General features: G+C 45.0%; 1 protein-coding gene and 1 pseudogene across 2 annotated transcripts in view; one reads left to right on the top strand and one right to left on the bottom strand.

Moving 5' to 3' along the window:
• LOC308471531 (retinol dehydrogenase 5 pseudogene) overlaps nucleotides 1-4,537 on the top strand; it is an 11,432-nt pseudogene extending 6,895 nt beyond the window's left edge. The window contains exons 3-4 of the transcript XR_013991576.1: nucleotides 1,934-2,110; nucleotides 4,188-4,537. The product of XR_013991576.1 is annotated as a retinol dehydrogenase 5 pseudogene (transcript). The remainder of the gene's footprint in view (nucleotides 1-1,933; nucleotides 2,111-4,187) is intronic.
• A 1,823-nt stretch (nucleotides 4,538-6,360) lies between these two features.
• CD63 (CD63 molecule) lies at nucleotides 6,361-25,593 on the bottom strand. Its single transcript, XM_080994991.1, is given in 9 exon segments — nucleotides 6,361-7,078; nucleotides 8,326-8,409; nucleotides 8,504-8,638; nucleotides 10,439-10,534; nucleotides 12,668-12,742; nucleotides 13,824-14,012; nucleotides 23,968-24,048; nucleotides 25,394-25,560; nucleotides 25,563-25,593. Coding segments are annotated over 9 exon segments (909 nt in total). The 5' UTR covers nucleotides 25,579-25,593; the 3' UTR covers nucleotides 6,361-7,012.
• Nucleotides 25,594-25,825: the final 232 nt, after the last annotated feature.

The raw sequence follows: 25,825 nt of genomic DNA, 5'->3' as shown, positions 1-25,825 counted from the left end.
CCAGTGCAAGTAGGTTATATGGTACCAATGCGGCGGGAAGGTAAACTGTGTTTCCATGTGCTCTGGCTTCTGTCACAATGTTCTGTTGCGCCAGAAGCGGTTTATTCATGCTGGCCATATGAACCTGGAGAGCTGTCTGTGGACAAACGCCGGCTCCCTTGGACTGAAAGCGAGATGAGCGCCACAACCCCATAGTTGCCTTTGACTGGACTTAACCGTCCAGGGGTCCTTTACCTTTACCTTTTTACTGCAGTTGGAAGCAGTGTTCAGGTGGAAATAGGCAAAGAAAGAAAAAGGTCCAGGAAAATCCGGATGTGTGGCAACTATGTCGGCAGTGTCAAAACAAAAACCTTTTTTAAAAAATAAAAAAACACCTCAACAACTTTTGACAATTCCTTCAGCCTCAAGCTCCTTTATATAGCTGAATTTTGCCAGCAGCCGGACTGCCAGAGGGGAGAAACACCTTAGATCAACTGCTCCTCCTGCTGGTGGGAAAGGAGTAGTATTTGCCTTTGGAAGGATAATGCCCAGTTCTGATGTGTTGTAGCTCATTCTGAGCCATGGATTTAGCATCACATCTGAACACAGTCAGTGTCCCACATCTAGAAAGGATGGGTTGTAGCCAACTAAGTGTTACTCAGAGTAGACCGCTTGAAATTAATGGGCTTAAATTAGTGGTTTTCAACAGGTCTACTGTGAGAGTGACTAATGTTGGATGGAACCCCATGGATTTCACACTTCTGCAATTGGGAAATGCATCAGTCCATTTGGTGCCTGTCCTCAGCATAAATTCCAGACCTCCACACTTCGAAACTAGATGCTGAGACAAAGCCCAATCTCAAGCTATGCCTTTTCAGATCTCGTTCTACACACTCTGCAGCTTCAACCTAGGGGAAGCCAATTCAGTCTCTTCCCATCCTGCAGTTCAGCGAGTCTCAGCATGGCACTCCCATCCAAACAGGTGGAAGCGATCATCTGTTCTGGTTGCCAATTAATTAGTGTATCAATTCTCTGCATCACCACCCTGGGCTAAACCAGAACCTAACAGGAGAGCACGAGTGAAATCACATAACAGGTGGCAGTATACAGTATACATTAAATCAGTTGTTTTTTTAAAGCGGGTCTTTAGATATGGAAGGGTGCAAGAGACTTCTTCATCGCCTTTTCCATCTTGTGTTCCCATACCACAGCTGCTACAATTGCCAGGAAGGAGAAGGTTCACTGATAATGGCTTTTACCCAGGTTTTCATCCAGGTTCCAGCAGTGCAATCACGCTAGGGCTCCGAATTATTTTAAGCTGCGACGTAAAGTAATATAGGAAAAAGGAATTGTTTTGATGACAAAAGTCAAGTGTGGCATCACAGAGGGGCAGATTTCCCACAACAGGAAGCTGCTTGGGTGTTGAGCTTCCCTCTTTGTGCTGGCTGCACATTGGAGTTGCCAAGTTTTTTTTTTTGCTGGCAGCAATCCTGTACTTTTAGCCACTGCACAATAATAGGTTCAGCAGTTGCATTTCCCCCATAATAGAAATAAAGAGCTCTAAGCTTATTTTATGCAAAAAGTAAAGGTAGAAGCCCAGCCAGTAAAAAAAGGTGGAAGACGTATGTACACAGACACATGTTCACGATCACTTGATATAGGCTATGTTTACCTTTACAGTTGCAATCAAATTTATTCAACCCCTCTCCATTGCAAATCAGGTTTATTCTCAGAATTGACAGACTTTCAGCTGTTTGCAATGAGCAAATCAAACAAAAAGCAATGGAAATAGCTCTACACAAAGGATGCTTCAAGTGGTTTGCCCAAATTCAGCTGAAATTGCAACATACTGGCGTCTCCAGTCTCGCTATTATTCAACCCCTTCATGGCAAGCTCATGGAGTGTGTTCCTAATCCTTGCAATGGTGAGTATGGAATATGAAACTCCTCTTTTTTTTTCTTTTTTAGGAGGGATATGTACCATTTTGGGGTAAAGGTCTCTATTGTGGAGCCGGGCTTCTTCAAGACGGCTGTGACCAACCTTGAATCAATAGAAGCCTCCTTAAGGCTACTCTGGGACCGATTGAGCCCCGAGACTCGGCAGAGCTATGGTGAAGACTTCTTTCCAAACTGTGAGTACCAGTGCAGCCACTGACTGCTGGAGGGAAAGCAAGGTTAGATCTTGTTTCTGAAATACAGGGCCGTTAGCTGTACAAAAGAACAGAACAGGCACAGAGCAGCAAGAACTTAATTCAAGCCCTAGCACAAGAATGACTAACCTAAGTTTCCAGACCCAAAATGATCAAGGGTCTGGAAACTAAGCCTTATGAGGAACGCTTGAAGGAGCTGGGTATGCTTAGCCTGGAAAAGAGGAGACAGAGGGGAGATATAATAGCCATCTTCAAATGCCTTAAGAGCTGTCACATGGAAGAGGGAGAATGCTTGGAGGTTTTTAAGCAGAGGCTGGATAGCCATCTGTCATGGATGCTTTAGCTGAGATTATTGCATTGCAGAGGGTTGTACTAGATGACCTTGGGTCCCTTCCAATTCTAAGATTCTATGATTCTAACCTGTGGCCCTCCTGAAGCTGCTGAACTACACCTCCCATAGACCCAGACTATCAGCCATGCCGGCCAGGACTAATGGAGGATGGAGTCCAACAACACATGGAAGGCCAATTTTCCTATCCATACTATTTCTCCCCTACACCTCATTAAAAGTAAAGGTAAAGGGACGCCTGACCATTAGGTCCAGTCGTGGCCGACTCTGGGGTTGCGGCGCTCATCTCGCTTTATTGGCCAAGGGAGCCGGCGTACAGCTTCTGGGTCATGTGGCCGGCATGACTAAGCTGCTTCTGGTGAACCAGAGCAGCGCACGGAAATGCCGTTTACCTTCTCGCCACAGCGGTGCCTATTTATCTACCTGCACTTCGTGCTTTCCAACTGCTAGGTTGGAAGGAGCATGGACCAAGCAACGGGAGCTCACCCCGTCAAGGGGATTCGAACCGCCGACCTTCTGATCGGCAAGTCCTAGGCTCTGCGGTTTAACCCACAGCGCCACCCGTGTCCCTATACACCCAATTACTTGCAGCAAATTCCAACCCTGTTTCAGCTGCTTCTTTTTAACCATCACTTTTATCTTTCATCTGTCAGCTCCTAAGCAGCATAATCCTGCAATGGTTTCTCCATGGTTCAAGTATGTGCTTTAATTCCTTGGTAGAGGCTCCCAACACGAGCTAGCGCTGGATCCCTAAACCCACACCACAACTTGCTAGGACTGCTGGCGCTTGCAGAGTTCCCTTCCTCCATCCTTCCTTTGGTGGTAATGTCTTGGCATGCACAACTTCTCATACTGCGGTGGGAGGGAGGGAAGACACATACTCTAAGCTCAAGCTAATCTTTCACCTTCTAAGACTGGAGCTGGGCAGCTCGGCTCAGGCATGAAGACACCTGCCAGTTTCACAATGGGGCTTATAAAAGGATCAAATCCTTGGTGTACACTTATTTAGAGGCATGGGATTAGGGGAAAATCAACCGCCACAGGAGAGAGGTGACTGCATTTTTAATTTCCTCACTGCGTTCTTATAACCCCCCCCCCTCCACACACAAACAACTAAGGAGCTCAAGGTTTTTCCATCTCCATGTTATCCTCACAACAACCCCATGAAGTAGGTTAGGCCAAGAGACAGTGAATGGTCACCCACTGAGCTTCTTGGAGGAGTGTGGATTCGAACTCTGGTCTCCCAGGTCACAGTCAAACACTTTTAACCGTTACACCACACTGTGCCTCTGTTCAGATAAGAAGAGGTCATGTCCCCTGGGCAAAACCAACACGTGGTGCAATCCGAGATACATGTTTCGTAATGCACGCAGAGCCTGTTACTAGTTCCTCTGAGTTTAACAATGTTCCGAAAGCCATCAAAGTACTCTGGAGCCATAGGGTTACATACACTCCAAAAAAAGGATTGTGCAGATGTGACTTCCAACATAGATGCAAATTTTAAAAAATGCCAAGCATGTGCATAAAAGTTCTGATTTCGATCTGAAGTACTAGGTCCAAGACCAGGGGAACCAGGGGTGAGGAGGAGGAAGAGGGTAGATAGTAATTAGGATGGATGCACTGCGCAGGCAAAGGTAAGCAGGCAGGCAGTTCGTAAAATGGTCCCTCTTTGTGTTTTTGATGACTGCAATTATACTTGCCTCTCAACAGACCTGAAAGTCCAGAAGTTCATCATGAACATCATCTGCGACCCAGACCTCAGCAAAGTGACCAACTGCATGGAGCATGCCCTTCAGGCCAAATACCCTCGCACCCGCTATAGCGCTGGCTGGGATGCCAAGTTTGTGTGGCTGCCAGTCTCTTATCTACCTGCCTTCATGGTGGACTTTGTTTTGGCTACCATCCTACCCAAGCCAGCCCATCGGGCTCGCTAGACTCCCCGAACCTCACACCTCGCCTCTCTCCAGGACCAAGCCTGTGGACCAGCTGTCAATCAGACAGACCACATTTCTTCGCAAGAACTATGAAGAAATAAAAGTGTCATTGTCAGTAGGAAAAAAGCTGTTTGCCCAGCCTGCTTGCTCCTCTTCCGCAGATCAAAGGGTGTTATGGAAACTTTCAACAGTACTCCAAAAAAGCATGATTATTGTAGATCATGGTGTTTCTAAGCCAGGCACCAACCATATAGAAGGGAACAATAATCCAGACTGGGAGCACGATTAGGGAGAAACCACACTTGCAGCTTTCATTGTGAGCTGGTCAACCAGTGCAAAATTAGAAGAAGAGGATATTGCAGCAGCTGAACTGTCTAGGGAAGTGGTTTTTTTAAAGGTTTCTAAAGCAACATTTTGTAAGAGATGCTCCTGACAGTTTGGCATTGAATCCTCGAAGGTTGAGGATCAAGAGAACGCTATACAGGGCAGTTGCTGAGGGTGATGGGCTTTTACATCAGTCCACGAAATTCATAGCACTTTCACGAGTCAACACATTACAGGGCAATAGTTGCAGAGTACGGAAGCTGATTCAGGGAAGCTCAAACTCTTCTTTCTCTTCCAACCCCCCCCCCCCAAACTTCCAAAGGACCTCAGGGATTAACCCAGACTATATAGCTTGAAAGTTAAGATTGTTTCAGCCATGTGAGACACCAGGTGGCACCCTGGAGGGGGCCCAGGGCTGTTTAAATGCATGCGGGTAGTTAAAATCGCCCACAAGAAATGCAGCCTTTGATATAGAAAAGGCTCCTCATCTCATCTTAAGATGGCCAGGATCTACTTGGAAAGGGGATAGATAAATTTAGTTAGCTAACACGCATAAAAAGACAACTGTACCCCAGTTGAATATGCGCAACTGAGAGGGGCTGGTCCTGTGCAGAGGCAGGGCGTATCACCACTGGGTTAAATGCAAGCTTGCTACTGACATATGCAGAATTAGGGAGTCAGAATTTTCAGCCAAGCTGAAACCCTTCATCTCTCCACTGCAGCAGTAGAGCATGGGTCTTTCCCCCAAAGGTGCGAAGACATCCCAGCTGCAAGGAGCTGAGCAAGCAGGACCAGTGAAGCACAAAATAAGGGGAAAGCAACGAGACCTGTACTGTATTGCTTTCTTTTGTCTTATTTGGGGCCTCAATCAATGGCAGAGTTAGCCCCAAAGCGTAGGTTTTTAGATGGACATCACTACTGAAGCATGCGTGCACTCATTCGTAATTTTGGAGAGGCAGGATACCCAAAGACATAAAAAGCATGAATAATCCTACCATAAATGCATAACTGTGCTTTGCGTAAGAATGCATGGTTATTCATCACATGAGAATACTGAAATAGCTGGTGGCTAGGGGATTATTATTATTATTTGCAAAAAAGAAAAGCTCATGTGTTCTCCAGAATAGCCATAGTTCCTTTTCCTGTGACCTCAACCCAGGGAGATTTCAGCTACACAGAAGTTCCTCCTAGCAGGCTGCAAATTACTTATTCATCACAGCAGATAACTCAGCCCAAGTTCTGTCTGCTTTTGTAGGCTACGTTAAAGGTCAGAATGGCAATATATTGACACAGTTGAGATAATACAAGGGTAAGTAAACTGCAGCTGCAGTGCGAATTAGAAAAATCCCTGCCACACCCTCCAAAAGGTTCTGGACAGAACATGGGAGTAAAAGTGATCCATTGCCCAGAACTAAAGGCCAGTTAAAAACCAGGAGCAGGTAAGGAGATGATAGAAGTTTAAGGTTATAGAGTGATTTGGCTTCCAGAGAAATCGAAGAGGCATCAGGAAGATTTAAATACGTAATGACAAACGCAAGGAAATTTCTTTTTGAAGCTTGCCATCTATCTACAATGCAGACAAATGCAAAATCAGGATGGAGATAGCACATAAATAAGCCAGAACACATGGGAGAAACAATGTCTTTATTTTCCAAATAACGAATTACTGGCTAAAAAAACAAAATCCCCACAATTTTCCATCCCGTTGTGGTTTCCAAAACAACTATGCTCACTTGATTAAACAGACAGTCTTTCCAAGGGGAAAAAAAGGAGCATCCTAAAGTATATAGCAGTCTACTTATTAGGTGAGGTGTCGGGGGGAAATGCTGCAGGTCCAGAAGTCGTGAAGATTGAATCTGGGAGAAGCAAAAGTTCAAAGGTTCTTGCTCAGGCCTATGAAAGGGACTAAGAAAATTTGCTGGAATACAATAACAGTCGTGTATCACAAGATGCTCACTAGATCGTGAAGTATAGTATGAAAGCTAATGCAACTTTTGAAGTAGGAATGGAGTGTTGAATGAGGCACAGAAGATAGGAACTTTGAGGGAAACATCCCATTAGGGGATTGGAGGGTGGGGAGAGATAAGGCAACATGTGAATCCTTGGGAGGGCGGCATATGTGTTCAAGAAAGGGAACAGAAGAGGAGACATTCACCCAACGCCTGTTCTACAGGCATATATAATGGTCAGTTGTACCCCCAGAAAAAGGAGACAGAAATATCCCAGGGGTTCTGTGATTGCTGCTGCAGTAACCAGATGTGATAAGATGAGACGCGGCTACATAACCTCATAGCCACTGCGGATTCCTTTCATGAGACAACAAGCAAAAATGATGCCCAGGAGCTGAGGAAAGAAGTTACAAGAAAATTGTATCAGCTGCAAGGTGTAATTTGCAAGTAAGTGAATGTTTCACTACACAGTGGCCCTACAAGGAATAGAGGCCATGCAACCACTTCTCCCATCCTTTCCTAGGGTGTGTGTGTGTGCAGGAAATTTCTCCTGCTCAGCTCTTTGAAATGCACCACCAAATTTGCTTAACTTTTACATGCAGAGCCGTTATTTGCTTACTTTCTGCATGCAAAGCAGATACTCCCCTACTGAGCTACAGTCCTTTAGGTCTCCACTTCAGGTGATTGTTTAGGCAGTCATAACTTTGCAGGCAAGGGGAACTGGCAGCAAGGCAATCCTTCTAAAGTCCAAACAGCTCAAGCCTGAAATGGCCTCCTTCGGTATGCACACGCCACAGGAACCAGTTATATAGCTCACAAGCTACTTCTGTTTACTCAGGTAGCCCATTTCCCCGTAACAATCCCCATGCCCCGAGCTCTGCACTAGACTGCCAAATGAAGGGCACAATCCACCACGGTTGTAATGACAGCAAGCAGTACCGGTATCTCTCCAGTGCTTGCAATTTGCATTAGTGAATCAAACGTGGGCCAACACATTTCTACCACCCACTGTATAGACTTGACAAGCTGGGGGAATATTCTGAGCTGGAGCAAAGTGGTATGGAAGAGCTCTGCAGAACACCAATAGCATTACTTCGCAGCTTAACACTACACACTAGTCTGCTAGTCAGCAGTACAGATGGGACACAGGATACAACCCAACACTCTGTGTACATCAGATGCACATTGGATTACTGAATCACAAGTTCTACATGGACCTATGGTGCCAAGTTCAAGTATCTTCTCCTTTTGTTTGGATGACAGGGGGAGCCGTTTCTAAACCTTTTAAGACTGTGAACAAAACTCTGGAGAAATAGGTGGGCAATGCCTGGGTGAAGTCCCAAAAGCAGGCTTGCCCAGAAGCCACAAGTTGGGTTTCAGAGTCCTGCAGATTCCATTGCTGCTAACTAAAGATACTAATATCCAGGATGATGGAAATATTTAACCCAGATCACTTATCCGGGTTGAAAGATTCAGATGTTAATGTCAAAACTTCTTTTTAAAAAAGAAAAGCACTGAATAGAGACAGATCTGTAGTTACTAGTTTGCCCCAGTGTAACAACATCATGGTGCAGATGTGTGTGCAATGTGCACCCAGCCACCCACCTACAGTTCCCCATAATCTATTACAATTCTTGGTACCTCAAAGAAGGCAATGCCCAATGCCACTCCAGCCACAATGATGATGTGTTTCCTCAACCAGGCTTCTATTTTTGTTACACAGCCCTGCAGGGAGAGAGGGAACAAGGTTTTATAGCATCCGCCAAAACCCTCATGCTAGGAACAAAGCTCTCCTTCCCCAGCACTCATCCATTCATACCTCCTGGTTGATTGTTTCTACGGTTGGATTCTTTTGGCAATCGGTGTCATTGTGTTTGCAGCAGGATGAAGGTATATTTGAGGGCGTAGTTCCGTTAAACCAATCCGTGTAATTGGAGGCTCCACAACAGCTATACTACAATTGGAGAGAGATGAGGGTGGGGGAGAGAGATCAGTATCTTCCAGGCCAACAGGGATTGTTAACTCCCAGAACGGAGAACATTTCCTTAACATACCCAAGTATTCTGCATGGTAATCCATCCATCACTCCCATTTTGCAAATAGGGAACAGAGGGCAACTGTAGTGATCTGCACAAAACTACCCGTTGAATCACTGAATCCAGGTTCAAGTTCAACAGCCTTTAATAACAAAGTAAGAGCCTTCCTGGATCAAGCCAAAGACCCATTATAGTTCAACAGCCTATTACTATCACTGCGGCCAATCAGATACCCATAGGAAGCGGGCAAGCACTCTCTTCCCACTTGTGATTCCCAAAAACTGATATTCAGAGGCATGCAGAGTATGTACTTTTTGTCCACCCTGAATATTCCAATGATCACCTCCATTGGATGTCTCTTGATTTCTTATGTCATAAGACAGAAAAGCTTCTCCATTCTCCTTCTCCACACCAGGCATCAACGTACACATGTCCCCTCCTTAGTAGCCTTTTCTCAAAACTGAAAAGCACCACGTCATAACTATTCACCGTAGGCGAATTGCGCCGCTGCCTTGATAATTTTGGTTGCCCTTTTCTAAAACATTTATTTGTTATTTCTTTGTTATTTCGCCATCTCATTTGCACCGATGGCAGCTTCAATTTCGTCAAAAACCAGTACAGGGGCTGCACCGTCATTCGTCTTGATAGAGTCTAATTTCTTCTGGTCGTCCATTCTGCTTTGCGCCCATCCTCTTTATCAATTATGTAGATTGTCAACCATGAAAATAGCATACTGTTGAAGAACAACTATCTCCACCAGGTTCCCTTTCACCGTCTTTTTACTATACCCCTCATTTTCGGGAAGTTTCTTTTTTTGAATTCAAATGTGACTTCTATTGGCCTTTGTTGGCAATTGTCCATTTACATATACCAATCAATGTAAGTTTATTGTTTTAGCCAAAGGCCATAACAAATCTGCAGCAACAGTACCAATAAAACAATACGGATCATACAGCCAACATTAACAGAGAGGTTACCAGAGATACCAAATCCAGCTTGATTTCAAATTAAACCTCTGAATCACCAATTTATAGTGATTTAATCTAACTCCTTTTTCATTGTTGTTGTTCATTTGCAGTGTTACAAAGCTGTTATTGCCACCCCAAAAGAAACTGGGCCATTTCTGCCTGGTTGTACCTGCTTGCTTGTGTAGACAAAGGTTTCAGAAAGCAATCTCTTGTGTGGAACCAGCAGCATTTCAGAGGAATCTACCTTGAAGGCCCTGGCTTTCTACAACCTACCTAACAACTTAGATTTTGTTTCCAGGACCTTCCATTTACTTCCCCATGTCACTGGCACCAACATGCACCATGGCCACTGATTCCACCCCAGCATTGATTCAACCTTTCAGTGGTTGACTTACTGTCTTTAAAGAGGAAAGGGGGGATATTAACGCAGCAATGCCATTTTTAAAATGGGAGGATCTAATGTACCAACAGATCCATATCTCCAAGACAGCTTTGCTTGGCAAAACTATTATAATACTGAGGGCACTTTCAGGAGTCTGTGATATGACATGGGGACCTGCCAAGAAGTGAAGAATCCCACTGGGTACACCTTCACCCTTGAAAATGTTCAAAGTTACCCTTCAAATTATGGGTGAGGTTTTGTTCCCTGCTCTTAGCAGAAGATGCCATCAGAAAACAAGGACGATCCCCTGCCAGCATTGCCTCCCCAACAATTAGATCTAGGAAGCAGGCCTTCTATGTTACACTCACCTTCCGCTGCATGTCATCCAACAAATTCTTAACTTCTTCATTATTTTTGTAGACTGCCATTTCTGCCCTGATTTCTTTGTCAATCACCGTTTTGATCTGGAAGAGGAAGCAAGCAGAAAAGGAAAGGGAAGAATTAAATTTAGGACATCTGATGAGGGTGACTAAGCCTCCTTAAGATTTAGCCAAGACCAAAAACATGGGTAAATTAAGCGTGCCTGAGGAAGTTCCTCCTCTTGTGAGAACATGAGGAACTTCTGGATGAATTCTCTAGTGATGGTCTTCAATCTCAGGGTCAATCCAGTGATTAAAAAAAAAAAGTGTTTCTCTTTAGATATTCCCTTTGCCTATCTCTCTCTAGGGCAGGTGTGGCCAACATACAACTTCTATTTGTTGCTGGGACTCTCAACTCTCATCAACCTCATCCAGGAGGGCCAATGGCAGAAGCGAGGGATGTTCTAGCTAAAAGTCACCTGCTGACCAAACAAACTGGCTAAGATGTGTAAGAATGTGTCAAATAAATGTTGGGAATGCAAACATGCTGAAGGGTCATTTTATCCTATGTAGCGGACATGTATAAAACGCTAAAGACTTTTGGGAAATGATACATAATGAATTGAAGAAAAAAATTCAAGTTGGTTATTCCCAAAAGCCCCGAAGCTTTCCTACCAAAGGATAATAGGGATGGAGGTCCCAAAAAGGATGGTTCAACTATTCATGCATGCAACAGCAGCAGCAGCCAGAATCCTGTACACGCAGAAATGGAAAGGAGGAGAGGTACTAACCAAAGAGGAATGACTTCAAAAGTTTAATGGACTATGTGAAAATTGTGAAATAGCAGATCAAAGTGACAAACTGTTTATGGAAGAGTGGAGACCCTCTGAAGAACTGCTACAGTCAAATTAAACGTGGGCGGGGGGGGAAACATGGCACTGAGCTCAGAGCTGCGCTCAGAGCGCTCTGTGAAGGTGGCGGTGCTGCTGGCCTTCGCTTCTGGGCTGCTGGTGGGTTGGCAGGCAAACAGGGCGCGGAGGCGCTACCTCGACTGGCAGAAGAAGCGGCTGCAGGACCAGCTGGCGGTCACGCAGAAGAAGCTGGACCTGGCGTAAGCCCGCCAGGAGCAAATGGAAGCAAGAGGAAGCCTTTGGATCAAATCTGACATTTAACAGACATTGAGAAAACACACACGTACAAGAATAATGCTTCTATTATTTCACTCAATAAAACTGCTACCTGAAGAAGCTCAACATGTATGGAAGAACATCATCCAAACAAACGCTTAAATTTTGTGGTCTGCTTTGATGGGGTCAACTTCTTGTGCCATGTTTGGAAGAAGTGATTTGTTTAATTGTCTGACACTTGAACTATGATGACTGAATCTTGATAACAAGTGTCTGCATGTGACTAAAGAAACTTTATTTTAACAAGTTATTCTAGTTTAAAAAAAGTGGGCAGGGTTTGAATTACAAGCAGCGGAAAGAAAACAATGATAAGTGAAATTGAGGATAATTGTATCAGATAAAAATATGCTATATAAAGCAGTAGATAAAGGGTGGGAATAAAAACATCATGGAGGTAAGGGTGGGAAGTAAATTTTATTTTAAGAAAAGGTTATTTATGTATGCCACTACAGCGGCCTGTGTTTTGTTAGCCCAAAAATGGAAAACGAGCGAGGTCCCAACCAAAGAAGAATGGCAACTTAAACTGATGGTATATGCGCAGCTTGCGGATCTAACATATAGAATAAGAGAACGAGAAGAAAATACATTTAAAGAAGATTGGAAAATGTTTATTGAATATATGGGGGAAATTGTGTACACTTGAAAACGCTGGCAACGTTAAGATAAATTCAACAGTGTAAATAAGTTCTGATGGAAGTGAAAATGAAATACTGAATGGTTTATATAAAACAGGCAGGGGTTTATGCTATGCAAAATGAACCATGAAAAGAGAAGGGAAGTCACTGATATTTTAAAGTTGTCTAAATGAATATCCTAAATTGTAAAACAGAAAATTGAATAAAAAATTTAAAAAGTCAAAATTCTAAGTAAAACATATTGAAATTTAAGTAAATTTGTAAAACCTCTGAAATCAATAACAAATATGGAAGAAAAAAACCTCTGGAGACCCCCATGTTGGCTACCACTGCTCCAGGGGGTTGCAGCAAACATCTGGAGATAACAGCAGAACCACCCTTTACCCACAACCATGGGACCCAGAGGCATCTCTTACCTCATCTTTGTAGATGTAGCCAGCAATGGCAGCTGCAATCTCCACCAGGAAGATCAGTGTCAGCAACACAGCAAACTATTGAAGGAAATGCAATTGTTAATAATATCTATGGAGCACTTGTTGATCCCAGCCTCACTGCCACCCTTCATTTTGGGCCTTCACCCTTATTCATATGAATCTCACCTTCTGACAGCAAAGACTGTGTCCACTTAAGAAGCAGCCCTACCTCTGAAAAGGAGAGCTTTGCCTAAATAACTCTCCCGCCCTGTTGTCTGCAGTGGCCTAGCCAGCCAGAGGAGACAGAACCCATTCTTATTCAAAGCCTATCAAATCTGTTCTGTGAAGCCAGTGATTTGCCCCATCCTGACTCCCAATATTCAAAATGGGAAACAATGACAACAAGCTAGAACAGTAGTTGCCAATGTGGTGCCCCCCAACTCCCAATGTCCCTGATCACCCATTGGCCATGCTAACTAAGGCTAGGTCTGAGCGACAGCTAAACATTGCAATATATTGAAGTATCACAATGTCTTAAATAAGGATGAAGTATGTAGAGACATTGGCTGGCTTCATTTCCTGCTTTGTGATTTTTGCATAGCGTGCACACACACACACACAACCCATGTTTCGTGTTCAAAAATTATGAAACCGTTATCATGCTGGTGGCAGCCGTAGCACAACATATGGAGAGCAACATATTGACTACCCCTGGGCAAGATGGTTTTGAGACCTGTAGCAGGGCAAGGTTAACAACACAGGTCAGATCAGCAGTAAAACGAAGTGTAACTTATGTACTTGGCAAGCACGGCTTATTCCAGGCATAGGCAACCTTCGGCCCTCCAGATGTTTTGGCCTACAACTCCCATGATCCCTAGCTAGCAAGACCAGTGGTCAGGGATGATGGGAATTGTAGTCCAAAACATCTGGAGGGCCGAAGGTTGCCTATGCCTGGTTTATTCGCTATCCTTACTGCCTTCAATTTCTCAAGCTCTAGAAAGGGTGGGGTGCCAAAGGCTCAGGTGCCTGGATTAGATGGAACTTTAGAGGCTGCAGTCCCGACTACTAAGCTATATTAGCTCCCTCCAGCCAGTCAGATCTAAGAGTTCAGCTTCCCACCCTGCGATTCCAATGCCTAGCTGCCCTTCATTCTCCTCACCGTGGTGACCATGCAGTAGTTCTCCTTTAAAGCTCCGCAGCAGCCAAAGAAGGAGATGAAGAAGACTATAACTCCAACAGCCAGGATGACAATGGGAGGGCCTGAAGCAGAGGCACTGGTCATCACCAGGGTGTGTTTGAGTTCAATCTGTACATAAATGCCCAAGGCGATCAGAGCAATGCCGCAGAGCTGTGTGGAAGAGAAACCAACCATTAGTGGTGGAATTGTCCATGCATAACCAACAGAAGAACTGCACCACTGGAGTCGGGCAGAATATTGCATCAAGATTCACAATTGCACCAAAGGGGGGGGGGATAATAACTAATAATAATTTTATTATTTATTCTGTTTATTTTATTTAGATATTATAAATAATATATAACTCTGGGCGGCTTCCAACACATATAATGAAATCAAAGTACAAAAAACTTTACAGGTATTGTTTACTACAAGACACTAGAACAGAGTTAACATTTGCTTTTCATTCTGAAGTAAAATTTGCACTGCCAGCTACTCTGCAGTGTGAAATCACCACCGATTTGACCTTAAGGTGTGCATCGTGGTTTCAAATAAAAAGGAAGATGTCAAGACAATACTTCAGCAAAGCTTCGTAATAAGCAACAAGGGGGTAAAAGTCTGTTAACAACTAAAGCTGGGCTCAAATACACCATCCGTGCAGTGTTAGAAACCAGGGTAGAAAAGCTAGGAGCCAAATGGCTCCTGGGACCTGGGTTGTGGGCGCCAAAACAGATTGTCTAGTCACCATTTTGGGGAGGGGGGTCAGCAACATTTTATTTTGATAATCCTGAACCAATATGCAATTCATATAAGTGACACATTGTTAATATGACATTTTTAACATACATTGTTAAAACTTAATACTGTTTAATTTGCTGTCTGCAAAAAAATAAAATAAAAAATACCATACTTCAGTATTCAAAACACTCTACTGTTTGTTGTTAAACTCCTTAACATATTGCCTATCCTTAACATACACTGTGAGGGTTCAAAGCACATACATTTCAGTAATCCTTGAGTGTGCCAGGCACAAAAAATGGCAGCCACTTTTTTTAGGTAAAGGTCAAGGGACCCCTGACCATTAGGTCCAGTCGTGACCGACTCTGGGGTTGCAGCGCTCATCTTGCTTTATTGGCCGAGGGAGCCGACGTACAGCCTCCAGGTCATATGGCCAGCCTGACTAAGGCGAACCAGAGCAACGCACGGAAATACCGTTTACCTTCCCGCTGGAGCAGTACCTATTTATCTACTTGCACTTTGATGTGCTTTCGAACTGCTAGGTTGGCAGAAGCAGGGACCGAGCAACGGGAGCTCACTCCGTCGTGGGGATTTGAACCACCGACCTTCTGTTTGGCAAGTCCTAGGCCCTGTGGTTTAACCCACAGTGTTCGCAAATGGAGAAACTTTAGGCGCGAAATTTGCCTGGCGCCCTGCTAATTTCAAACCCTGCTGCATCCATGTTTAAATGCAGGTTCCACCAAGTGTTTCTGCCAGCAATAAGGCATCTGAATTAGAAGGGGTGGAAAGTGCTATCAGGTGTTAAAGGACTCATATCACATCCTCATTGTCTTGTCCCACCATCTACCATGTATTCAGAGGGTGAAGGTCTTCAGCAGGGAGATTGCCATTCTCTGCTCCCCACACAGTTTAGAAGCCTGTGTGTCTGAAGTTCTAAACTTAGCAGGGAGCCAAGTAAGAGCAGGTCTCCCCCACCACATAAATGGGGCTCAAAGGCATGGGGGTGGGGGGTTGCAGGTCCAGGCTCCTGGGACTATGATAGAAGGGGATGGGGATAGCAAATATGCCTCTGCGCTGCTCTCCCCTTACATCAGAGATGGGGAACCTGCAGCCCTCCAGATGTTGTTGGACTCCGATACCCATCAGTCCCAGCCAGCATGGCCAGTGATCACAGGTGGAGTGTAACATCTGGAGGGCATTACAAGTTTCCTATCTCTGCCTCACATGGTTCTAAGCGTGTAGGCCCTTAATACTGAATAGGGATCTGGAATAGGGATGAATTCAGCTCCTAGAGCAGGCTTCCTCAACCTCGGCCCTCCAGATGTTTTTGGCCTACAACTCCCATGATCCCCAGCTAGCAGGACCAGTGGTCAGGGATGGTGGGAATTGTAGTCTCAAAACATCTGGAGGGCCGAGGTTGAGGAAGCCTGTCCTAGAGTTTTAATACTATCGAAGGCATACCTTCCCAATATTCACAGGTAAAAGTGACACATTTGTGTTCTTAAAAACACCTCCATTTCCACAACAAGGCTCACAGCCTGCCTTTCCCTAATCCAAACAGGCTGATTATAAAAGGCTTCTCCACCCCAGATGCTGTGTACGCTTATTCTGCAATATCCTGTCCTTGTGGCTTTCATGACCAAGCCATTTTTCTTTCTTTCTTTCAAAAAAGATAACTCATTAAGTAACATTTACTCTCAGGGTCTGTGAATATGGAGGAATGAGAAGGGAAGGAGCACATTGGTATGTTGCAACTGGATGCAGCTTGGGCCTGGTCACATGCTTTTTAAACATGCCCTGCTTGCTTGCTCTTTTACTTGAAAGATATACTAGCAAAGTGCAGTTATGATAATAGGGTCACCATAATTAACAGTCCAGAGCAAACCAAAGCTGCTGTTTGTTTGTTTGTTTAAAAAAAGACAAGGTAGGGATTATAGGGAGAGAAGTTCAATAAAAAACGATTAAGTTGTTTATGTATGTAATGACAGCAGCTAGGATTCTTTATGCATAAAAATGGAAAGATGGGAGAATTTCCCACCAAATAAGAATGGATAAGTAAAGTGATGGACTATGGGGAATTGTTTTATGGAAGAACAGAAGCCTTTTTTGGATAATGTAAAGAAATATTCTAGCATGTTGAATTTGTGAGCACGACGTGAACTATGAGCAACAGAAGGAATTGGATATTACTGTATTATTGTTATACAATAATAACCTATTATGTATTGGAATGTTTATGTGAAACTTTATGAACATTCAATAAAATATATCAGTTTAAAAATGGCAGGGTACGTTAATTCATGGCACTTTGGCACTGATACCATGTGCAGTAGCATCAAATTGCCACCCACAAGTTACTGTAGATTTGGCAGCAGGTCACATATATGAGAAAGAGAGACCAAAACAGAAGAATGACAACTGTAGCAAGATAGTCTTAACGGGGCAGTTATTTATCAGGGAGAGGTAGGGAGAGGTACCAAGAGAGTCAGAGTAAACAGAGACCATTATAAGCAAGATCAGATGAAGGCACCCAGCTCAGGACTGAGTCAGCACAGCTGTAGGGTCAAATTCCCACCCAGTTCCCAAATAGGTGCTGCATTTCCTGGAGCTGATATTTACCTTGCCCTATCACAGCAGGGTGGATCCACCTAAGGCAAAGAGGCCCAAGCCCAGTTTCCAGATTACCCACAGCAAGCTTTGAACTTGCAGGCAGATCAGCATAGATCCATGACCACCATCACTCGCCAGGGGAAAACTCTGGTGGCAAGTTGTGGATATTCCCACTGGCTCAATATGATCGGCTAACTCTGATCTGAGGTGGGTATGTATGTGGATGGATGGATGGATGGATGGATAGATGGAGGGGTGTTCACAAAAGAGCACCAGAAAACGCAGAAACTGTTGGGAGGCACTAAAAACAGGGCGATGTCCATTTGTCTTGCAGGAGTGGTTCAGCCACACATGCAATTTCCCCCTTTCCTTCCTGGAGACAAACAGCCAGTGTCAAAAGAAAATGGTTTTTATTATTTGCCTCATTGCAACAGGCGTGAGGGGTGCACATGGTTCAAAAGCTTTTAGTGAGTTTCTGCGTGCAAGAATAAGCTTTAGGGTGTCTCCAGAAATCCCTCCTCCGACTTCCACTTGCTCTCTGCAGCTGGACTGTTCTGTATAACCTCCACGTGATTCCTGTGCCAAATCCCACCCAAAGTGCTGCGGTAAACAGGCCACAGTGCAGGCAGTACAGCAATTGTTCACAAAATCAGGAAGGGTTACGCTAAGACTAAGCAGTCTCATTAGTTGCTATCTCTTCTGTCACACCGTTTCCTGTTCATGTTACAGAAGGAAGATGTCGCCTGGACTCAACAATAGGGCATTTTATGCTGGAAACCTTTTCTGGAGCAGCAGTCACCACAGAAAGCAGGAATTACTGGCTTTCTGCCCCCAAGACACACCCTCCAGGCTAATATCTTTGTTCCTTCATAAGTCTCTTCCAGCAGATCCAAGGGACATCTGGCTGCTGTTTACATTAGACCAAAGCAAACCATCCCATCAACTCCAATGATCATATGCCGACTCGGGTTAATGTTTTCTGGGGATAGCATGCTTTCCCAAGGCACAGGAAGTGGAAACGCGAAAGGCAGCTAAGCGCACCGTAGGCCAACAACACCAGCAACAAAAAACCCCAGTCTAAGCCAATTTCTGCAAGTAGTCCTAGTCCAAACACACATTTCCCCACCTCATCCTTCCTGAACCATATGGTAACTCCAAGCATAATTGTTTTTATAACATGGGGCTGTTTTCACAAGCAGTGCCAAGTCAGTTCCCTCCATTTCTCACATGGGTAATTGGAAGAAAGCAAGGTCTTGTGGCATCTTTAAATAAGCTTTCGTGGTTTGCAGCCTAACTACGCTGGATACATGAAGAGTTGTCCTGAACTGGTGAGGTATATTCATCTCTCTCACTCACATACAGAGGAAGAAATGTTTACAAAAATTAGGGCACAAAGACCAGCAATTCAGAGATCAGGTGTACAGAGACAGGTGTAAATGAGACCCAATCAAGGTGGGTGTGAGTGGTCCACTTTTCACTGGTGAAGAATTGGTAAGGCAAGATGAATAAACTTAAATATATAGAGTTCCTCCAGACTTTGTGAGAGGGACTGAAGTGCATGCTGGGACATTAAAGTGCTCTGTCGCCCTAGTGCAACAAATATACTTTTTAAAAAGCCCCAGACATTTTGCAATTTGGAAAGTGACGTTGAAATGCACTTTAAAGTATGGGATGAATGAATGACTAACAGGGTAAAACGAAGGGAGAACCACGGACATTGCCTGAGCTTCTTGAAGGGATAGAAATGAGATTGCTTAACAAAATAAATAGCCTGAGGATAAGACTTCTGGGTGTGTCAAATAAGGCTCCACCGAACAAAACATCAAGACACAATGAGGTGGTTAATCCTTAAGGTTCCCCAGGACTCTAGCTGAGCTGGCTATCATAGGTACACTTCTGCCATTGAAGAGAGGAGACATGTATAAAACAATCTTGACTGCTTTGGTACTTAAGGCACAGCAGCAACTAGGCCAAATATGAAAGAGGTGCCTATAAAAAGAGCACATACAAAAGGTCCCCCCTCTGAACCCAGGAAATGCTTCACATGGCTGTTCCATTACCCAAGCAGGGGTGAAGCCACAGTTTCTGCCACTTCCTGGCTTGTATCATAACACTGATCGCACCAAGCGGCATCCTAACAATAGCAAGCCGACACACTTTTTTATTCGGTACGTTCAAACAGGCAACAGCAACCATATTTTCGTATGGTTTCTACATGCAAAACAGAAAACTTGAGAAAAGATCAGCTCTTTCAGCTCTAGTTGAACACTGGGATCCTAACGAATACTAATCACACAACATTTTGAAAGACCTCAAATATAATATGAGTTTGGAGTTTGTATGTATACTTTATAGATTTCGAAGCATGAGATTCCGAGTCTGAAAAACTTGGTGGAAAAGATGAGCCACAAGATAAACTGCCTGAGACTAATGGAAACACGCATTTAGAACTTAGAATTAGTGGGGTTTTTGAAATTCAAGTTTTGGTGTGTATACTAGGAACAACTGAACAAATCATTTCAGATTCTAGGGTCCAGGATGGAGCTTGGATTCTAGATCCTTTATCTTCAGTAGAGTTACATGTAACCACCACCCCTTCTCCATTCGCAGAGGCTGTATTTACCATTCTGATCACTTTAACAGGGAAATCAAACATGTTGCTAACTCGCCCATCTTTATGACTGGCAAAACAAACACTGGCTTGGTTTGCACGTCACACTTAGCCAAACCACAACTGAATTCAGATGCATGGGCACCTACAGAGGAGACTGTAGCTGCTTCACTTCTGCCCAAGTCAAAATTTTGCTGCTGTACCACACTAAGCTAAGCTGTGGTTCGAATTAATGTGTTGTCTGAACTCAGGTTCATGACTTAAGTGCTCTCCAGACTAACCGCGAGTTGTAACAATAGGTTACAGCTCATGGTTTCTGAGGTGAGCTAAACCACAAGCCCAGGCAAGATGCTAAGCCAAACCATGGCTTAAGCTCATTGTGACACAGCAGCAAAAAGACAGAGGAGCAACGTACCTGCAGCATAACCTCCCAGAGCCCACAGACTTGCATGTTCATGCAAGTCATGGTTCACCTTAGCATGTGTGAATCTGGTCAGCGTGACACAAAGAAAGGTGAAAATGTGAGCATAGCTAGTCAATCTTTTTCCAACACTAAAGCCATGTGACTTTTAAAAAGTTGGTTCTCCTCTTCCCAGCATAACAACACCCCATCAGGGTTGCTGTTTTGACTACAGATATTAATGTGATTAGCTTGATAGCAGCAACAGGATGCACCTGGCAAGGAACGTTTTACCTCTGTGTAACAAGACAGATGTAAAACATTCTTGTTTACTGAATAATCCCAAAAGATCCCAGGTTTAGAGGGAGTAACAATGGGAGCCCTTTGAGTCAATTCACTCCCTTCAGTGGGTGGCAGCTGTGCCCACGCCCATGCCCAGTTGCTGCCCAGAAGCAAAAGAGAAAGAGGTGAGGATCCTATGCAATAAGACTTGACTACTTTGTGGACATTTTCTTTGTCAATCGACGTAGGCAAGTTAAGTAGGCAAATATAGCTGGGTGAATGCATCCTTCAGTTTATCTATATTCATGTGATATGATATCATGTGACACACAGACAGACAGACACCACTAGAGATCAGGTCAAGATGCCAGAAATCTTAGGCTTCAGTTTGCATCATAGCTACAGAACTTAGAGATTGAAACTGAAATTGTTCTTGCCTTGCCACCCCAACCAAATAATTCTTAAAAGTGGCCACCCGCCAGAAATAACTGCTTATCATGATACTAAACCAGGGATGGAAAGCCAGTGGTCCTCCAGGTGTGATCCAACTCTCGTCAGCCTCATCTGCCATGGCCAATGTTAAGCAGAATGGGAGTTAGAAGGCAGGATTCAACCAACGAATCTCATTGATGGAAGCCCTGTGGAAGGGATTCTGCTTTTGCAATTTGGCTTCTCCTCCTCCCCTTATGCAGCTCCCAAAATTGGCTCAGGGTGGGCCGTTTGGGAAAGCCCCTGGAACAGTTCAGAGAGAGAGAGAGAGGAGAGGGCTGTGTGTGTGTGTGTGTGTGTGTTTTCCATCAAGCAAGCCAAAATACTTACCTTGATGGAACAATAATCTAAGTGAGATGCTGAACTCTTCCCACAGCCCAGCAACACCTGAAGGAACCACAGTTTCCTACTCCTGCTGCAAATCATCTCCTCCATTCTCACTCTTTTCACCCCACTCATCCATTCAGCGGACACTCCTACACTTGCCACACCTGCCATTCTGAAGCCTCTCTCAACCTTGGTTCCCCAGATGTTGTTGAACTACAACTCCCATCATTCCTAACCACTGGTCCTGCTAGCTAGGGATGATGGGAGTTGCAGTCCAACAACATCTGGGGACCCAAGGTTGAGAAAGGCTGTTCCAGTGACAAGGGAGAAACAATCAAGAGAAAGAGGAGAAAAATATTTCCCTTGAATGCTGAACCCATCACAGGGCATCACTAAAAATTATGTCCATGATTCCTGACACCCAAGCCAAGCCTCTTCCAATTCCACTGGAAGTCTTCCATCCTCTGTTTTTAGGTTTATCCTCTCTCCTGGCTCCCATACTAAATTGATGGCAGGGATAGTTAATGTGGTTCCCTCCAGATGTTGATGGACTACAGCTCCTTTTGTCACTTCATTTTACCCCAAGTAAATTATTCTTCTAAACTGCATTGGGGCATTCTGTTGTGAGAAGCAGTTTATAAATTCAATAGACCTGACCATTGGTCATAATGGCTGGGGCTGATGAGAAGTGGGAATTATATGGAAGGCAGCAAGCTAACTACCCCTGGCTCCATGCAACACAGGAATTTCATCAGAGACTGAGCAATAACTGGTGTCTGTAAGGAGCAGTGAGATGAGCTGGGCACTGCTGTTGAGCAACAGGAAGGCCGTTTCCACAAATTTCATGTGGGTGGGTGATTCATCCTGCATCATTAAAAGTGCATTAAGACCCTGACCTCACCTTCCAGAGTACAGAAGGCATTGCAAAGGAACCCTGTCTGCTTTGTTCCACCACCAGAAGCTGCTGTTCACTATATGTAGATATGTCAGTCCCCACTAGTCCTAGACCACCATGACAGCTGGCGTGGTACAAGCAAAGTCCTTCACCAACACAGCTCTAAGAGCAGAGATAATAATAATAATAATAATAATAATAATAATAATAATTTATTTGTACCCCATCAGCTTCTGAGGGTGATTGGGAGGGGGAGCAATGTTGAGTGTGTGATACCACGTGTGGCATCTATGTCATGACTTCAGGAGGAGCTGGGGCGAAGCCAAATGCTGCAAGTGGACGGCTCCTGCTGGTACCAACACCAGTGGGAGGCTGCTTCGACTCTCCTCTTCCGTGGCAGCAGGAGGAGGAGCCACACTGCCCTTTTTGGACATTGAGGGGCCCTACCTCAAAACTATTTAGGGGTCCCCAAAGGGCTCGGCCCCCAGGAGCTGACATCTCTGTTTAAGAGGCAGTAGGACTGAACTGGTCCTTAAAGAAAGTTTGTTATTTATTTTCTAATACACACCACATGCTGCATACCTTGCATTCCATATACTTTTTTTACAGGGAGTTGGACTAGATGACCCTTGGGTCCCTTCCAACACTATGATTCTATGAATGACAAGAACCCATTAACCCTTTTGCCTCCTAGAAAGTGCCAGATAACCAATGTACTTGTTTATTGAACTGCCCGTTGACATTAATCACATTTGCTACTAGGCAATCACCAACCTGCATGCAAAACATCCCAGGGTCATGGAGCCAATGGCTGGATGCACCCTCAAAGGACAAATAGGAGCATTTCTGGACAGTGATTTACAGACTTCCTATTCCCAAGTGGGGAGGAGGATTAAACAATCTTGAACATTCACATTCAATACTTATATTAGCCTTGTTCACACATTTCTTGCACATACTAGCTCTGCTCTTTAACACACATGGAACACAGTTGTCTGAAAGGGAGTCCCTAGTACTGCAAGCAGCTGATGTGAGTTAGGTTTGCCAAATCACTGGGTGTTCCAGTTGTGTGGAAGCAAGCTACTTGCTCGAAACCATGAGTGCCTGTAGACCTGAGTAACACATAAAGATCACTACTATTTTCTCAATCAATAGGAACATCAGTTTTGTCTATCAGACTCCCAAACCATCCTGGAGAAGTGAGATGGGGGGAAGACTAAAGCTCCGTGAAGCCCCCAGCTGTTTCTTTAGAAAGATTATCAGCATCTCTAAAGCTAAACTCCCAGGGTCTTTGAGAGGAAACCAGGGCAGCTACTGGTTTGAGAAGACCAAGCCATGTAATTCAGATATGCCTCAGATTATATCGTTTACAGGAAAGCCTGATAAAAATGTAACACAGACCAAGGAAGCCAAGTCAGACTCTTCAAAACACACTACCTCTCAAGTCCGGCAGAACTTGGAAGGAAAGTTTGCTAGTGTTTACAGAAGCCAGAGACTTTTGGCAACAAGTAGCCCCTACAAGGAGTATAGTCAAGCCGTTAAAAAAAAAGTTAAAACAAAATGAACAGAATTTAAAATAGTCACGTGAAGGCTCTATAAGCCCGTTATCCAGCTTCTCTGCCAAATAGAAAATACCAGCAGTCAAGATACATAAATTTTGTTGTACGAACACCACCTTCCCCCCAGTTTTGAGGAGTTTTTTTTTCTTAAGTAGGCAAGAAGTAACTGCTACTCCTCGTCGTTTCAAGCACCAAGGCCCTCCAAATCAACTTACCCAGAAAATGAAGTTGAAGAAAAAAACCAGGAATTTAACACATTTCATACCACCGTCGACCCCCATTTTGCGTATCTGTCCCTGCAAAGTTAAAAAAAGAAAGTCAGAACCAACAGACTTAGGCAGCATAACCGGCACAGAAGGTACATATCAGAGAGGAGGAGGTGGGGATTATAAACACAAGGGAAGTTGGGGGGGGAGCAGAGAAAAGCAGGAAGCTTGGAGGAGTCAGCCTTGAAAGGGGTGCGTGGGAGAAGAAAGCGGATACGATTGTAAACACAACTCCCTCCAGGGAGGGAAAGTCCTTCACAAGTGCATCAGCCTAGAAATAGACTGTTAAAAGGAAGCAGGACTGTGCCCGGCCTTCCTTCTTTCTCTGCCCCAGTTCCCTCCACCCCATAGGCGTAGCCAGGATTTAGGGGTGGGGGAGGCAGGTAGCCAGGATTTTTTTTGGGGGGGGGGAGGCAGGACACCCACTTGTCATCAACCTTTGCCTAGCAGATTCGAAAGCTAAAATTACTTTCTTCTGACCCCATGCGCTCAGAAAAACCCGTCAAAAATCTTTCTACAATTTCCATAATAATAATAATTTTATTATTTATACCCCACCCATCGGGCTTGGTTTCCCCAGGGACTCAGTGCGGCTCCCAACAAGAGCATTAAAAACACGATAAAACACCAGACATTAAAAATTCCCCTTCTACTTTTAGTTAAGTATTTTTATTTTATTTTTACTTGATTTAGGTGGGGGCAGCTGCCCACCCCCCACCCCCACCCCCGGAGTCCGCCCCGTTCTTCTCCCCCTCAGCCAGTCACATGGCAACCTGAACAGCAGTACACACACAAGGCCAACTCTATACTCGTCGTTATGGCGAGGGGAAGGGGAAGAGGAAAGTGCCCCTTGCTTTAGGCGGTGTGCAGCAGCCCACCCTTTCCCTTAGCCGCAAAAAACGTCGCAGTTTCCGCAACAGCTTCTGGGTTCGTCGAAGGCGGACGGCGGGCAAACGCTCCTCTCTCCCAACCTTCCCTTCCTCCCCAGGCAAAGCCAGATTTCAAGAGCCTTCAAGGCGTGGCGAGGGGAGGAAGGAAACTCCAGACCCGGAGGGGAGGGTTGCCATATTCCCAACAGTGACAGGAAAGTTTCTGAGCTTTTTTCGGTTTGGGGGCAAAGTTGTTGAGCTGCATTTTTTAAATAGTTCTGCCCAAAGTTGTCGAACTTTTGGAAAGATCCCCAGAAGGCCGTTTTGGAGCAACCCTGAGGCGCCACCTCAGGCCCCTCACAAGTCCGCGTTTCTCCCTCTCCGCGTAAAAGCGCTTCCCGCCCGCAGAGCGAAGGCTCCACTCCCTCAGGTAAAAGAGAAACTTCTCGTCGTTTGCATTGGGGGGGTGTTTTTTTCGGGGTAGGAGGGGGTGTTGCTTCCCTTACCGTCCAACGACTTCCTCGTCCCCAAGGGCCGTCGAGCCAACAAACAGCAGCGCGCGCTTCCCAACTTGGCAGCAGTGAGCGGAGCGCCGCGTCGGCGGGGCGTCTTATACTGGCGGGACCCGCCTCTCGCGTCACTTCTCCAGAACTCGCCTCATTTCCCCCCTCCCCTCCCAGCTGCCCGTCATGTGATGGAAACGGGGGAAAGTGTGAGCGGGGGGGGGGGCGCAGGGGAAGGGGCCGGGCTCAGCCAGAAGCGGCTCTGTCGGAGTCAACAGGAAAGGAAGGACTCTGGGGGCCCCGCAGGCAACCAGCTGGGCGCGAGCGCGCACTTTCCCTTGCGCTTTTCACTTGTTGCCGCCAACCTCCCCCACCCCAGAAAGTCCCCTGTTTTTCTCTCGGTGGGGTGGGGATGTGCCGTCGTTTCTCTGTACC

This window comes from Podarcis pityusensis, assembly GCF_964106645.2.
Source record: "Podarcis pityusensis genome assembly, chromosome: 2".
In the NCBI taxonomy this organism is placed as follows: Eukaryota; Metazoa; Chordata; class Lepidosauria; order Squamata; family Lacertidae; genus Podarcis; species Podarcis pityusensis.
The sequence above is the reverse complement of the archived record's forward strand: the minus strand, read 5'-3'. Positions and strand labels throughout refer to the sequence as shown.